The following is a 17,875-nucleotide window of genomic DNA, read 5'->3' as shown; positions in this document are numbered from 1 at the left end:
TACACAAAAATAAATATCGTAACACAAAGAAAAATTGAAGTTTACCACTCGGCTTGTGGATTATGTATACTAGGGGAGAAATTATTTTCTCGCTCCTCATTCACCCATGGAGATAAGTTTAGATCAGGCCAAACTCTTTCAGCTGGAACCTGTTCGGCTAAAACTGCTCCAAAATAACCACCCGATGATTGAGGGATTTCCCTACTTTGAGCAACTTCATTATTGCGAATGTTTTCAGGTTTGACGTATATTTCCAACAGTTTTATCATAATAAATTCTCGGTATTCATCCGGAGTCCTCAAAAAATCTCTTAGAGTTTCATCGTCTTTGATGTTAAACTCAGCATAACAAGCAAACCCTTGCGGAGTCACAGAATACAGATATCTTCCGATTATTTTAAGATTCACCGAACGTTTGCTCACACTCATTTTTTTACATATCAACGATACCAATTTATCATACTCCATTGTAAGTGGCAACTTAACATGAGACTGTGGAGATAAACTATAGCTTGCTGAGTTATTCGCCACCACAACCTCACCCTCCCAATATAATAAAACCCTAATTATTCGCTCTTCAGAAATTATGACAAAATACAAAACAACTTAACAAAGAAAAATTTCAGAAGACTTGAAAATTATTATGAATGGATTTTTACAAAATCCTTCACCTCTTTAAATAAGCAAAAACCAGTTTGGGGGTTCAATTATTTGAGGTATAGCGTCTTAGCTTAAAACGCTATACCCAGCTGAATTGTTGTTATGTTAGTTAAGCACGGAAGAATTATTTGTGGGCCCACTTAATATGTATAGCATTTTAGTAAAGAACGTTATATATATAGCGTCTTTTAAAAAGACGCTATACTTAACTGGCCAAACGGCTGTTAAAGTATATCGTCTTTAAAAAAAATACTCTATATATTTTGATCACTAAATTTTTTTTCCACATATTTTTGTTTTTTGAGTCCAAAAGAACCATATTTTGGTTCCGGACTCTCTTCCTTTCAATTAAAAAGAGTAACGAATATTCCTCCTCCTAGCCAAATCAACTTGATCCAAATTAGGTCGGTCTTTGAAATTAAAAAGGTATTTATTATTTGAAAGTTATATTAATTGCTCTAATAAATAATCTTTACAGTTTAATTAAATATTTGTTATAATTAATGCTAATAAATGAATCTTCTAATATCTACATTAAACTTTAAACAACAAATATTTTGGATCGGAATCTGTATGTAGCGATCCTGGAGTAGTAGTACTTTGGCAAATAGCAAACTCAAAATGAAAGCACAAAGAAAAACAAAATTGATACTGAAATGGAGCAGAATTCGATAAAATGTTTGATCCGATATTTTTTAGCTTTTACTGTGAATGGTTGTTATACATTTATCACATCATATAATGTTTAAATATTTTTAGGCTATTATAAATAAAAATTATCCAAAAATCTATTATTTTTCTTTTTTAAGATAAGAAAATATTCAAATTTAAGATCTCAAAAAATATGCATATTTCACTAATTAAATATTAAAGAAAGTTGATACATTATTAATAAATTCATAACTAAACGTATAAAGATTTAAACATTAAGGCATACATTTTAAAATTACTTAGAAAATAAATTCTTTCAAGATTGATGGAAGAACTTTGTAATTGTAGCTTGTTTTGTAAATTTTATTTTTCTTACTAGTGATATAATGCTTGAATTGGCGAAGGTTCGTATCCAAATTTTCAGCAAAAAAGTACCAATAGCTTTCCTTTGCATACAATCTAAGAGTTTAACAGTTAAATTTTCTATCCAAATATATTTTGGAATTTGTCCAATGGAAATGATTTCACGCGCAAATCTTCAAATCTTATATCTTATGCAAGATAGAAACTCTATTTAATGAAAAAGATTGTGTGCATATTTTTACGGTTATTATTAATAATCTAAAAGATTCTATATGGATTTTATAGATGAGTAATTTTACAAAGAGCGTTCTGCTATAAATACGGTTGTTGTTGTGTTGTTATATGTATAAAGCTATTATAGAGTGGTAAAAATATAACTTAAAAATCAGTTCTAAGGAAAACTTGACTTTTATAGTGAATGACTGTAATATAGGGATATTGTTATAGAGAGATATTGAATACATATACTCCGTATAAAATATGACACCACGTAACTTACACATTTATTCATTTCTAAATATTGTCACGATTCGTGATGGGGCTACTCTTGAAAGCTAGACAAGCCGACAGATACAATTTTACCACATTAATTATTAACCAAAATATGAATAAATAATAGTTAAAGCCAAACAGAGATAAAATGCGGAAATTTTATAACAGTTCAACAACTCTAATACATGACTACCCCAATGATCTGGTGTCACAAGTTCACGAACATCTACGAATTTCTACAAACACTGATTTAGAAGAAATACAATTGTTCTCGAAATGAAAAGAGATAAAAAATCTAAAACAGAAGGAAGGGGACTCCGGGGTCTGCGAACGTTGGCAGATCTACCTCAGTTCTCATGTGGACTGAAGGCATCAACCCAAGATCTACTCACGAGGCCCGTCACCGAAATCTGCACAAAAGTGCAGAGTTCAGTATCAATACAATCGACCCCATGTACTGATAGGTGTCGAGCCTAACCTCAGTGAAATAGTGACGATGCTAGGACACGACATCAATATAAAACTGTGCAGTTAAATCATATACAAGGAACAACAATAATAGAAATTTAACGGATAAAGAAGGGAAAGGGAAACATGCTGAGGGGAATATCAAATTCTGACAGTAATAAAGTAAAGAAGCAAGGTTAATATCAAACTTTGAACCAATAGAAATGATAACACAGTAATACATGCACGTTATCACCCTTCGTGCTTTTACTCTCGTCCTACCATAAATATTAACAAAAACGGCACGACATCACCCTTTATGCATTAACTCTCTCATAATCATGGCATAACATCACCCTTCATGCATTACCACTCACAGAATATGACACGACATCACCCTTCGTGCATTAACACCACAGAACATTGAATGGCATCACCCTTCGTGCATTAACACTCACTCACAATATCGTGCACGACATCACCCTTCGTGTTTTTCACTCTTCCTTACCCAAACAATAACATCCCGGCAAGGGAATCGGCTATAACCAATCTCGTTTCAATAGTTAAATTCACAATGTAATTTTTAACTTGAGTCAATACTTAATAATGATCCAATACCAAGAAAATATCGTAAGACTTGTTCAACATGGATAATCATCAATTTAAGCAAGAACAATACGTAATAAGAGACTCAATAGTCACAGTATAAGACTTACTTGCATGCTCGATACCAACATATAGATACTCGTCACCACACCTATATGTCGTACTCAATACTAACACGTAGCAAATAAGACAACAACACATATTCCCTCGAGCTAAGGTTAGACCAAACACTTACCTCGATTCCACGGCCAAAATCAAGCCTCAATTACCACTTTACCTCTCGGTTACACTTCCAATCCGCTTGTATCTAGTCATAATTAACTTAGTAACATCAATAAATGCTAAAGAACTCAATTCTCATGCTTAATTATAGATTTTTCAATATTTTTTCTAAAAAGACAAAAATTGACCCCGGGCCCGCTTGGTCCAAACTCGAAATTCGGACAAAAACCCAATTACCCATTCACCCCCGAGCCCGGATATACAATTGATTTTGGAATCCGACCTCAATTTGAGGTCTAATTCCCCAAATTTTGAAATTCCTAAATTCTACACAAAAATGCCAATTCCCCATGAAAATCCCTATATTTTGTGATGAAATCTTGTAAAAAGATGAGATAGATTGAAAAAAATGAGTTAGAAATCACTTACCTATGATTTGGAGAAGTTGGATTTTTGAAAAATCACCTATGGAGGTTTAAGGTTCGAGAGATTTGAAAAATGAGTGAAAATCTCGTCTAAGTCCCAACTTAACAGGTGCAGATATCTCAATTGCGACTGGAGCTTCGCATTTGCGAAGCTCTTAAATGTGAGAAAGGCATTGCAAATGCGAACCTTCCGCACTTCTGTTGTTTTAGCAAATGCGATTCATTTGGTCGCAAATGCGAAGTTACCCCTGCCCTGCCTTCTTCGCGAATGCGAAGAATCGTTTTGCAATTGCGAACATGCCCAGGCCCAGCTTCCTTTGCAATTGCGATAGAAGTCTCGCAAATGCGACGGTGACAGTGGTTGCAATTGCGAACCCTGACCTCGCATTTGCGAGGTCTGAGGCATGCAACCTAGCTGAAGCATACCGGCAATTCCCTAAGTTCAAAAATCACTTCGTAGCCTATCCAAAACTCACACGAGCCCTCACAGCTCCAAACCAAATATGCACACAAGTCATAAAACATAATATGAACTTGCTCACGCGATCAAATCGCCAAAATTACATCTAGAACTATGAATTCAACATCAAAACTCATAAAATTTTCAAGATAGTTCAAACTTTCTATTTTCTCAACCAATGGTCCGAATCACGTCAAATTACTTTTGTTTCTACAAAATTTTACAGATAAGGTCTAAATACCCTAATGGACCTGTACCGAGCTCCGAAACCAAAATACGGGTCCGATACCAACTAGATCACACACTATTCCATTTCCATAAATCCTAATATTTTCCAGCAAATAATTTTCTTCAAAAATTCATTTCTCGGGCTAGGGACCTCGGAATTCGATTCCGGGCATACGCCCAAGTCCCATATTTTACTAAGGACCTTACGGGACCGTTAAATCACGGATCCAAATTTGTTTACCAATAACATTGACTGAAGTCAACTTTAATTAATTTTAAAGGCAAAATTCGATATTCTTCTTAAATTTTCACATGAAGGCTTTCCGGAAATGCACCCGGATTGCACATGCAAATTGAGAAGAAAGAAAATGAGGTTTTCAAGGCATCGAAACCCGGATTCATATTCTAAAACAAAATATGATCCTTTGGGTCATCACATTGTCCACCTCTAAAACAACCGTTCGTCCTCGAACGGACATAGAAAAGTACCTGAGTCAGTGAAAAGATGGGGATATTGGCTTCGCATATCGGACTCGGACTCCTAAGTAGCTGCCTCAATAGGCTGACCTCTCCACTGTACACGAACTAAAGGATAACTCTTCGATCTCAACTGACAAACCTGCCGGTCTAGAATGGCTATCGGCTCCTTCTCGTAGGTCAAATCCTTGTCCAGCTGGATAGTGCCGAAGTCTAACACGTGGGATGGATCGCTGTGATACTTCTGAAGCATGGACACATGAAACACTGGATGCACTACTGATAAACCCAGTGGCAACACAAGCTCGTAAGCCACCTCACCCACTCTCCGAAGGATCTCAAAAGGGCCAATAAACCTAGGGATTAACTTGCTCTTCTTCCCAAATCTTATCACGCCCTTCATGGGCGACACCTGAAGCAACACTCGCTTTCTGACCATGAATGCCACATCACGAACCTTACGGTTGGTATAACTCTTTTGCCTGGACTGAGCTGTATGAAGTCTATCCTGAATAATCTTAACCTTATCCAAGGCGTCCTGCACTAAATATATACCCAATAACCAAGCCTCTCCCGGCTCAAACCATCCAACCGACCACCAACATCGTCTACCATATAATGCCTTATAGGGAGCCATCTGGATGCTCGACTGATAACTGTTATTCTAGGAAAACTCTGGTAACGGCAAGAACTGATCCTAAGAACCTCCAAAGTCAATAACACATGCTCGGAGCATATCCTCCAAAATCTGAATAGTACGCTCGGACTACTCGTCCGTCTGAGGATGAAACGCTATGCTCAACTTGACCCGCGTACCTAACTCACGCTGTACTGCCCTCTAGAAATGCGAGGTAAACTGCGTACCTTGATCAGAAATGATAGACACGGGCACACTATGAAGACGAACAATCTCCCGGATGTAAATCTCAGGAACCGCTCTAAAGAACATGAAACTGCCATAGGAATAAAATGTGTTGACTTGGTCAGCCTATTCATAATAACACATACTGCATCGAACTTCCTCTTAGTCCGTGGGAGTCCAACAACGAAATCCATAGTGATACGCTCCCACTTCCACTCAGGAATCTCAATCTTCTGAAGCAAACCACTAGGTTTCTGATGCTCGTACTTTACCTGCTGACAATTCAAATACCGAGCTACATATGCAACAATATCCTTCTTCATCCTCCTCCACTAATAATGCTGCCGCAAGTCCTGATACATCTTAGCGACACCCAGATGAATAGTACCAGGAACTATGGGCCTTCTCTAGAATCAACTCACGAAGTCTATCCACCTTAGGCACACAAATACGACCATGTATCCTCAAAACTCTATCATCTCCCACTGTAACCTGCTTGGCACCTTCGTGCCGCACTGTGTCTCTAAGGACACGCAAATGAGGATCATCACAATGCCGATCTCTAATACGCTCAAATAATGAAGAACGAGCAACTATGCAAGCTAGAACAAGGCTGGGCTCAGAAATATCCAACCTCACGAACTTATTGGCTAAATCCTGAACATCCAAAGCAAGCGGTCTCTCACCGACTGGAATATATGCAAGGCTGCCCATACTGACTGACTTCCTACTCAAAGCATCAGCCACTACATTGGCCTTCCCCGGATGATACAAGATGGTGATATCATAGTCATACAATAGCTCCAACCACCTCATCTGCCTCAAATTTAGCTCCTTCTGCTTGAACAAGTATTGCAAACTCTTGTGATCCGTGAATACTTCACACGACATGTCATATAAATAATACCTCCAAATCTTCAGCGCTTGAACAATGGCTGCTAGCTCCAAATCATGAACTGGGTAATTCTTCTCGTGGATCTTCAACTGTCGTGAAGCATATGCAATAACCATGCCATTCTGCATCAACACCATACCAAGTCCAATACGAGATGTGTCACAATATACTATATATGACCCTAAACCTGTGGGCAATACCAACACCGGCACCATAGTCAAAGCTGTCTTGAGCTTCTAAAAGCTCGCCTCACACTCATCCGAACACCTGAACTGGGCACCCTTCTGGGTCAACCTAGTCATCGGGGCTGCTATAGATGGAAACCCCTCCACAAACCGACGGTAATAACCCGCCAAACCCAAGAAACTCCGGATCTTTGTAGCTGATATGGGTTTAGGCCAGTCCTTGACTGCATCAATATTCTTAGGATCCACCTGAATACCCTCTGCTAATACAACATGACCCAAGAATGCAACTGAACTCAACCAAAATTCACACTTCGAAAACTTAGCATATAACTGGCTATCTCTCAGAGTTTGGGTAATGACTCGAAGATGCTGCTCATGCTCCTCTCGGCTATGGGAGTACATCAAGATATCATCAATAAAAACAATCACAAAGGAATCCAGATAGGGCTTGAACACTCGGTTCATCAAATCCATGAATGTTGTTGGGGCATTTGTGAACCCAAATGACATCACTAGAAACTCATAATGCATGTACCGTGTGCGAAAAGCTATCTTAGGGACATTGGCTGCCCTAATCCTCAACTGATGGTAGCCAGATCTCAAGTCAATCTTCAAAAATACTTTGGCACCCTGAAGCTGATCAAATAAGTCATCAATCTGTGGCAATGGATACTTGTTCTTGATGGTGACTTTTTTCAACTGCCGATAATCTATGCACATCCTCATTGATCCATCCTTCTTCTTAACAAACAATATTGGCGCACCCCAAGGCGAGATATTAGGCCTAATGAAGCCCTTATCGAGCAAATCTTGCAATTGATCCTTCAATTCTTTCAACTCTAGCGGGGCCATACGATATGGTGGAATAGAAATGGGTTGAGTGCCCGGAGCCAAATCAATGCAAAAGTCAATATCCCTGTCGGGTGGCATCCCCAACAGGTCTACAGGAAATACTTTTGGAAACTCCCGGACAACTGGCACAGAATCCATAGAAGGAACCTCAGCACTCGAATCACGAACATAAGCCAAATAAGCCAAACACCCCTTCTCGACCATATGCCGAGCCTTCATATAAGAAATGACCCTACTAGTAGAATGACCAGGAGTCCCTCTCCACTCCAATCGAGGCAACCCCGGCAAGGCTAAGGTCATGGTCTTGGCGTGACAGTCCAATATAGCATGATAAGGCAACAACTAATCCATCCCTAAAATAACATCGAAGTCAAACATATCGAGAAGTAGGAGATCTACACGGTATCAAGACCTCCAATAATAACTACACATGAACGATAGACACGATCTACAACAATAGAATCACCCACCGGTGTAGACACATATACAGGAGCACTCAAAGAATCACGAGGCACAACTAAATACATAGCAAAATAAGACGATACATAGGAGTATGTAGATCCTGGATCAAATAGAATTGAAGCATCTCCACTGCAAACTGAAACCGTACCTGTGATGATGACATTGGATGCCTCAGCCTCAAGCTTGGCTGGGAAAGCATAACATCGGGGCTGGGCCCCACCACTCTGAACTACATCCCTGGGACGGCCTCCTGATGGTTGGCCTCTACCTCTAGCGGCTTGACCTCTACCTCTAACACCTCGACCTCCACCTCTAGCTTCCTGACCACAACCTCTAGCTGCCCGAGCGGGCGGTGGAACACCCGGTACCGAAACCATGGCACGAGAACTCTGATGCTGAGAACTGCTCGATGCTCGAGGGAAAAATCTAGCAATGTGCCTCAATTACCACATGTATAACAAAACTTCGGCTACTGACCCTGAAACTGACCCTGACGGCCGGATTAACCAACCTGAAAACTTTGGATCGGAGGTGCACTGATAGGAGCTGGTGGTGCACTATAGGGTAGCTGATCAAAATACTACATATGAGAACTACGACCACCTGGGGCACCGTGAGAAGTCTGAAGTGCTGAATGAAATGGCCTGGGAGGATGACCTCTACCAAAAGAATCCCTGCCTCCAGAGGAGGCACCACTGAACCTGCTAGAATGACGGGGCCTCTTGTCAGAGCCTTCCTTAAGCTAAAACCATCTCGACTCGCCTGGCCACATTGGCTGTATCCTGGAAAGAAATCTCATTTCATGTCTCCTTAGCCATCTGCAATCTGATAGGCTGAGCTAGTCCCTCAATAAACCTCCTCACCCTCTCTCTCTCGGGGGGGGGGAGTATAAGAAGAGCATGACGGACCAAGTCAATAAATCTGGTATCGTACTAAGTGACGGTCATAGAACCCTGCTGGAGACGCTCAAACTACCTCCGATAGTCCTCCCTTTGAGTGATAGGAAGAAACTTCTCCAGAAATAGCTGTGAGAACTGATCCCAAGTCAAAGCCGGAGACCCAGCTGGTCTAGCCAAACAATAATCCCTCCACCAATTCTTGGCAGAACCTGACAGACGAAAAGCAGCAAAGTCGACCCCATTGGTCTCCACTATCCCCGTGTTCCGTAGAACCTCATGACAATTGTCCAAATAGTCCTGGGGATCCTATGAAGATGTACCTTCATAGGTAGTAGTGAAAAGTTTGGTGAACCTGTCCAATCTCCACAAAGAATCAGAAGACATAGTTGCTCTATCATCGGTCTGAGCTACAATACCTGACGAAACTACCCCAACTGGCTGAACTGCTGGAGTCTAAAATTGGGGAGCCATCTGCTCCGAAGTGCAAGTAGCGAGAGTCTGTGCTCCTCCCCCATCCTGAGATATGGATGGTGCTACAGGAAGTATGCCTACTTGAGTGACACTCTCCTTAAGGCCCACTAGACGGACCAAAGCATCCTGGAGTAACGGGGTAGCGATGAACCCTTTTGGAACCTGAGTTGGCCCTGCTGGAATGGTCTGGGCTGGAGCCTCATCATCAAACTCTACCTAAGGCTCTACCGATGATGCTGCTGGTCTGGGATGAGCCCTGCCCCTGCCTCGGCCTCTAGCACGGCCTCGATCTTGTCCTCTAGCACGGCCTCAGCCTCGTCCTCTGCCCCTCGAAGGAGCTGCCACTAGGGGCTTGGGCTGCTGATCAGCTGAAGAAGCGGTACGTGTTCTTGCCATCTACGTAAGAACAAAGTAGAAGTTCAATTAGCATTAAGAAATCAAATTGCACGACAGAGAAGAATAGACGTGAAGTTCCTAAACTCTGTAGCCTCTGGGGGATAAGCACAAATGTCTCTGTACCGATCCTTCAGACTCTACCTAGCTTGTTCGTGAATTGTGAGACCTAGGCAACCTAGTGCTCTGATACCAACTTGTCATAACCCGGATTTCCCACTGTCGGGATCGTGATGGTGCTTACTCTTGAAAGCTAGGCAAGCCGACAGATACAATTTTATCACATTAACTATTAACCAAAACATGAATAAATAATAGCTAAAGCCAAATAGAGTTAAAATACGGAAATTTTGTAATAGTTCAACAACTCTAATACATGACTACCCCAATGATCTGGTGTCACAAGTTCACGAACATCTACGAATTTTTACAAATACTGGTTTAGAAGAAATACAATTGTTCTCAAAATGAAAATAGACAAAAAATCTAAAACAGAAGGAAGTGGACTCCGGGGTCTGCTAACGCCAGCAGATCTACCTTGGGTCTCCTGTGGACTGAAGGCAGCAACCCAAGATCTACTCAGGAGGTCCGTCACCGAAATCTGCACAAAAAGTGCAGAGTGCAGTATCAGTGCAACCGACCCCATGTACTGGTAAGTATCGAGCCTAACCTCGGCGAAGTAGTGACGAGGCTAGGACACGATAACAATATAAACCTGTGCAGTTAAATCATATACAAGAAACAATAATAATAGAAATTTAACAGATAAAGACGGGAAAGGAAAACATGTTGAGGGGAATATCAAATTCTGACAGTAATAAAGTAAAGAAGCAAGGTAAATATCAAACTTTGAACCAATAGAAATGATAACACAGTAATACGTGTATGGCATCACCCTTCGTGATTTTACTCTCGTACTCACCATAAATATCAACAGAAACAGCACGACATCATCCCTTCGAGCATTAACTCTCTCATAATCATGGCACGACATCACCCTTCGTGCATTAACACTCAGAGAATATAACACAGCATCACCCTTCGTACATTAACACTCACAGAACATGGCACGACATTACTCTTCATGCATTAACACTCACTCACAATATCGTGCACGGCATCACCCTTCGTGCTTTTCACTCTTCCTTACCCAAACAATAGAAATAATAACATCCCGGCAGAGGAATCAGCTATAACCAATCTTGTTTCAATAGTTAAATTCACAATGTAATTCTCAACTTGAATCAATACTCAACAATGATCCAATACCAAGAAAATATCATAAGACTAACATGGATAATCATCAATTAAGCATGAACAGTACGTAATAAGAGACTCAACAGTCACAGTATAAGACTCACTTGCATGCTCGACACTAACGTATAGATACTCGTCACCACACCTATACGTCGTACTCAATACTAACACGTAGCAAATAAGACAACAACACCTATTCCCTCAAGCTAAGGTTAGACCAAACACTTATCTTGATTCCACGGCCAAAATCAAGCCTCAATTACCGTTTTACCTCTCGGTTCCACTTCCAATCCGCTTGTATCTAGTGATAATTAACTTAATAACATCAATAAATGCTAAAGTACTCAATTCTCATGCTTAATAATAGATTTCCCAATATTTTCCCAAAAAGTCAAAAACCGACCCCGGGTCTGCTTGGTCCAAACTCAAAATTTGGACCAAAAGCCGATTACCCATTCACCCCCGAGCCCGGATATACAATTGGTTTTGGAATCCGACTTCAATTTGAGGTCTAATTCTGCAAATTTCGAAATTCTTAAATTCTCCCCCAAAACACGTAATTCCCCATGAAAATCCCTAGACTTTGTGATGAAATCTTGTAAAAAGATGAGATAGATTGAAAGAAATGAGTTAGAAATCACTTACCTATGATTTGGAGAAGTTTGGGTCTTTGGAAGATAGCCTATGGAGGTTTAGGGTTCGAGAGATTTGAAAAATGGGTGAAAATCCCGTCTAAGTCCCAACTTAACAGCTGCAGATTTTGCAATTGCGACTAGAGCTTCGCCTTTGCGAAGCTCGCATTTCACAAATGCGAACCTTCCGCACTTCTGCTGCTGTCGCAAATGCGAAGTTACCCCTGCCCTGCCTTCTTCGCAAATACGAAGAATCATTCGCAATTGCGAACATGCCCAGGTCTAGCTTACTTCGCAATTGCGATAGAAGCCTCGTCACAAATAGTGACATCCTAAAGTAAAAATACTTTTGCAAATAGTGAGTGAAGTAAAAAGGAAAGCACAAAGAAAAGAAAATGGATACTGAAATGGGGCAGAGTTCGATAAAAGTGGAGTGTATATACTCTCTGAAACTGAGCTAGTTGAAGAGCATGTCCAGTATTGTGCCTCACGTGCGCCAGAAAGTTGGCTTCACCTGACACTGTTTAGAGATAGAAGTTCAATTTTCCTATTCACCCCGTCTTCTCCAATAGCTGCCCTCTGTCAATTTCTATTTTTTGGTGTTACAATTTACCAACCCCCCAATGCTTCAGTTCTCATAACCTAAAGAAGACCAGCCAAAGCCTATGTTTTTTGTTTTTCATTTGGCATCTCATTTTTACATTTGGACTTAGATTAAATTCAAATTCTTGACAAAAAGTTTTACATTGGGGTAATACACTTCCTAGCGATTCCAAAAGAGATCGAAGCTAAAATTCTTATTAAAAATAAAGAAATATTTATATTTCCATCATAGCCCTTATTTGGTCAAATTCTTTACCACTTGCCGGTTACTCCTACTAATCTATTCTAATATTACCGTTATTTCACTTTATGCGATCATGTTTAACATTTAAGGAAAAATATTTTTTTAAAGTTTATAATCTTATACAGTATGTCACTACATTTGTATGATTATAAAAAATTTAAAATTTATAGTCTTGAATAAAATATACGTAACATTTTTGTCGCTATACAAATTAGTCATTAAAAATAAAATGAAAAATCTAAGTGAGGTTATTTTCAAATTTTGGGAAAAGTCGTTCTTTTTTTAAAGTAGACTAAAAAAATATAATCACCGACACTGAAACAATATCACTCCGTTTTCTTTCTGTAGTTAAATAGGTGTATATGACAAAGTATATACAACCTATATTTGAACATACTTTGATCAAGAAAGAAAAACGGGACAGAGTAATTCAAATGATTTATTCACTTTAATGCAAATTCGCCCACAATCTCTTTCAGGCCTATGTCTGTTACTTCAAGCATGGTTGGCTAATAAATACACTCGTTCGGGGCAATAACCCAAAATGTCACTTACTCCTAGACTCATATAAAAAGAGTAAGAGAAAATTGCACGCCTTTGGGAATTGGTTTTGTCTCTACTTCTTCTGCTCAAGCTGCACTTGATCTTTCTCACTTTTTAATGCTGTGATAAAAAAACCGTCTTGTTTCTGTATCTCTATAATGGCCAACAACAATATTTATCATCACAATGCTAGTTCTTCTTTTTCTTTGACTGAACCTGACGATATTTCTGTTTTTCTTCGTCATATTCTCCATCCTTCATCTAATTTTGTGACCCATGAAATGCAATATTCCTCATCGCTACCTCATCTTCTGCCTAAAAATCAACATGGCCTTGATATATCGAATGGCGAGTTATCCTCCGTATTAAATTCGTCGGCTGGAGGCATTTTCTCGTCTTCTTATGGGGCTTATAATGTCCCAGCAAATGTTTCTTCTTCATCTGTTGGGACTATGGACAACGAACCTGATGAGTATGAATGTGAAAGTGAGGTATTTCTACACACTTCCTACTTAGTTTTTCATAAATTTACCAATTTATTAAGTTCCCAATCTGGCGTTTTAAAGTCTTTTCTTTACCCGAGCCGAGCCGAGGTATATCGTAAATAATCTCTTTGTCCTTCTAAGGCAGGGGCATACATGCTACCCTCTCCCCATACCCCACTCGTGTGAGTTGTTGTTATTGTTAATTTTGTGTTTTTAAGGCCTGGCATTGAACTACTAGTTGAGATAACACTAATTCTTTATGCTACAGGGTGGTACTGAGGACTTGGGGGTGGAAGCTTCAACACAACCACCACCACCTAGTAACACTAATTCCAAGAGAAGCAGAGCAGCTGAAGTCCACAATTTGTCTGAAAAGGTAACAAGTTTCTTTTATCTAGTTTATGGTTACTAGTAGTATGTTATTTGAACGCACAATTTCAAAAATTATAAGAAATTCTGTACTAAAAGTTTTCAAGAGCAAACCCACTAAGTTTAAATCTAGAATCTGCCTCTACTTACCACTGTTGTTATTGGTATATACTTGGCAGAGGAGGAGAAGCAGAATTAATGAGAAGATGAAAGCATTACAAAATCTTATTCCAAATTCTAACAAGGTGAGGAGTTGCCTGTTTAGCAATTTTGAAACTAGAAAATGATTTATCAGCATAGTTGAAGATTGATAGTGAGTTAATTATTTTCTAATGGATTTCTGGACAGACCGATAAGGCTTCAATGCTTGATGAAGCTATTGAGTACCTCAAGCAGCTTCAGCTCCAAGTACAGGTTTGCTGCTTGTGATTGTAATATACGTGGGCTAGGTTCTAGCTTTTTCCAAAGGGATTTTATTATAAATTTTCTGCAAGTATGTTTTGGTTATTTCTATGTTTGATAACAGCTAACAACATTAGATGGATTTGCTTTTTATTCCTGTGTTTGATGACTATTCCTTTCCTGGTTATGTATTCTGGTTCTAAAGTATTGAACACTTTGATCTTAGTGTTTTTGTTTGGGATACAATTTCCCCCACCGGTGCGCCGTGTTTTTGTAGGTTTATAAATGATGATGCAGCAAAAAAAGTTGGAAAAATAGTTTAAATCTCTTGAATTTTATTAAGCATAGCCAACTTGAAAACTGAAAATCTGCAGAGTAAAATTCAAATGCCTAAAATATCTCAGCTAAACTTTTCTAATAGAAATTTAAATTTAAACAAAGTAGATTCCTCCTACAACTAAATAACTTATTATTCTAGCAAATCAGCAGTAACAGTCTAACAGAAGCAATATTTAATACTAGTTTTTATAAGCACTACTCTAATAGCTCAGCCAGAAGTGCAGAACCTGATCAAATATCTATGTTCACCTTTCATGTCATCTGAATAATGTTGGCTTTCTTTTTCTGTAATGATGAATAGGAGCTAGTGTTATACTTTAAGCTATTCTAATCGTTCAGTAGGTTGGGGACTTCTTTCTCCTATGGATAATCAGTAGTAGGAACTGGGTAAGTGTTGAATGACATTGGCATCATAAGTGACACATTGGCTTGAAAATGTTTATGTGGAAAATTTTGAATGAGAAAACTAAATTTCTTGTTCCATACCTGGAAAGTTTGTTTTCGCATTGGTAACTTATAATGGAAAGATTAGAGAGAAATGAAACTGGATACATCAACATTCGATTCAAGATTCCTTGGATGGTCATTAACGTGTTCTCTACCTCCTTCGTCATCGAAAATTCTTTTGGCTAATCTATAATTCAGGATATTTCCTAGATTGGTGTAGATCTGGAGTTTGTTTTAAGTTGTTGTGATTTGTAGCGTGATAGTGTGCTTCAAATATCAGATGTTGACAATGAGAAATGGGTTAAGCATGTATCCTCTGGGCCTACCACGAGTGTTACAGCAAAATCAAGTCTCCCAGCTAAGTATGGGTTTATGCGAGGGGAATGGATGCACAAATGCTAAAGCGGCTGGGGCTCTCCACGTAAGCCAAGACACTTTGTTAAATGCCATTTTTAGTCCATCTGAAAATCGTACAGAAACAAAGCTAACACCAGTGGAAACTATGTCAAATGTAAACCATTCAAACAATGCTTTTGAGTCAGAGTCATCGATCAATGTTCACCTTGATCCCTTTCAGTTCTCAAGATCTACCAGTAAGGTTAGTAGAATGTGACCTATTGGACTACGTACAGATTAAGGAATCAATATATAACCATTTGACATTCACATTCTGTTTTTTGCATAGGGAATTTTGAGGGAGGATTGGTTACCTTTACATGAAATGAGCGAACGACAATCCAAAACTGTATCAATTGGTAAGTTGTTTGCTTAACATCCTTATCTATTTGACAGTTTTTTGCCTTGGATCCTGTTCTCTTTACCATTGTTGTTTCATTGTGTAATAGGAGAAAACTTGGCATCCTCAGTTCCCTTTGATGCATCTGAGTTGAAGAGAAATACTCTAGAAGCATGCTTGCTTCGATATCAATCTGGAGCTATGAGTGAAACCAATATGGATTGTGACCAACTTCTTGCCCCACAATTGTATTGGTAATTAGCTCCTGGCACAAGTGCTTTTCTACAAAGATTTTTAAAAAAAAAAATCTATTACTAATTTTCCTAGTTCTATTGTCAGCCATGCTGGGAGAAGTACATCTGTTGACACTATCAAAACCGAATGCAGTAACTTCTGAAATTTTGGTTGCATCATCTTGCTGGAATTTGTCGAAGAAATGACATGTATCTTGCTGCTTAGGATAATGTTTAATGTAGCTAATTTATAGGTTCAAACGCCATTCTATGGACCGACTCATGTCTGCATTGCTTGTACTGTTTTTTTTTTATGTAAAATATGGCATATAAATGTAAAGACTGGACTATATTCTATCTTGTTAAGTCGAGTAAGTAGCATATACTTCTTTCATACTCAGATTTGTCCGATTAATCTAAAGCTGATTTGACAAGCTTCATGCACGTAGTTCAGTTAGTGGATGAACTGTGAACTACTAATCAAAAGAAACAAGAAGAATCAGTACAGTTTTATACATACACACATAAGATCAAAGGTTTTCTTTTCTTGTTGAGCAATGAGGAAATGTAGAGATCTCTATGATAATTTAACAGTTGTCACCGTTGCTCATAAGAATATGTCGTGTGGTTTGTTTGAATCAAGTTCATTGCTTGTGAAGTTCGTCATACTTCAAACGTGTTACATCATAAAGAATATGATGTAAGAGGTAAAAGGTGTTAGATCATGTTTTAATGATGCAAATAATATACATGTGCAGAAATTCAAGTTCAAGAAGTAAAGAAGACTGCTGAAATGGTTCATGATGAACAAGGAAAGAAATCAATCAGCATGTGATCAGCAAATCTGGATTGGTCTCGCAAATCTGGGCGCAATCTAATCAACGAATCAATCAGCGATAACAATGATTAGCTGAGCTGGAATAAATCAAATAAGCCTTGGACAAAGGCAAGAATCATGGGCAGAATCACGGAAGACTAAAGGATACGAGGAGATCTGGGAAGCGACCACATTTGGAAGATCCAACAATCAAGGAGAAATCAAGTGAAGCAATCCTCTGCTGAAGGAAAGCAATCAAGAGAAGCAACGGCTCATTCCTTATTCTTGGAAAGAATTGATTCTTTCCAAGGATCAAATCTCTTGGGTTGTCAAGCCTCTACCATCCATCAAAGTATTTATACACCCTTGTAAACCCTAGCTTAGACATACTTTGATCAAACCAAATCACTCTCTTCATTCTACTGCAAACAAGCATTGTAGTTCACTAAGATCTGATGTGTAACAAGTTAGGGATAGAAAGAGAGCACACAACTGGTGAGGCATTGTATCAAAAACGAGTGTTAGAGAAACTGAGCGATATACACAACATCTGTACTTGGAGGAAACTCATTTACTCCCTTGCAACCCAAGAGGACTGGATTAGGATTCACATTGAATCTGAACCAGTATAAAAATCCCGGTGTTTTTAATTCCTGCAATTATTTTCGGCATTTTACCTTACGTTACCACATCTGCTAAATTATCATATTCAGTCG

General features: G+C 39.0%; 1 protein-coding gene across 3 annotated transcripts; it reads left to right on the top strand.

Moving 5' to 3' along the window:
* The first annotated feature begins 13,334 nt into the window (after positions 1-13,334).
* On the top strand, positions 13,335-17,785 carry LOC107787554 (uncharacterized). Of its 3 annotated transcripts, XM_016609142.1 has the most exons (9): positions 13,335-13,822; positions 14,085-14,192; positions 14,365-14,430; positions 14,534-14,599; positions 15,654-15,794; positions 15,951-15,971; positions 16,059-16,128; positions 16,219-16,363; positions 16,449-16,742. In XM_016609142.1, the coding sequence occupies exons 1-9, from the start codon at positions 13,490-13,492 to the stop codon at positions 16,504-16,506; spliced, it is 1,008 nt and encodes a 335-aa protein (XP_016464628.1). In that variant the 5' UTR covers positions 13,335-13,489; the 3' UTR covers positions 16,507-16,742. The 3 variants fall into 3 exon arrangements, with proteins under 3 accessions (XP_016464628.1, XP_075105842.1, XP_016464627.1); XM_075249741.1 differs by lacking the exon at positions 16,449-16,742 and adding an exon at positions 17,101-17,785 and having other exon boundaries at positions 15,654-15,971; XM_016609141.1 differs by having other exon boundaries at positions 15,654-15,971.
* Positions 17,786-17,875: the final 90 nt, after the last annotated feature.

This window comes from Nicotiana tabacum, chromosome 3, assembly GCF_000715075.1.
Source record: "Nicotiana tabacum cultivar K326 chromosome 3, ASM71507v2, whole genome shotgun sequence".
NCBI lineage: Eukaryota > Viridiplantae > Streptophyta > Magnoliopsida > Solanales > Solanaceae > Nicotiana > Nicotiana tabacum.
Note: the sequence above shows the minus strand (reverse complement) of the source record. Positions and strands in the feature narration are given on the sequence as shown.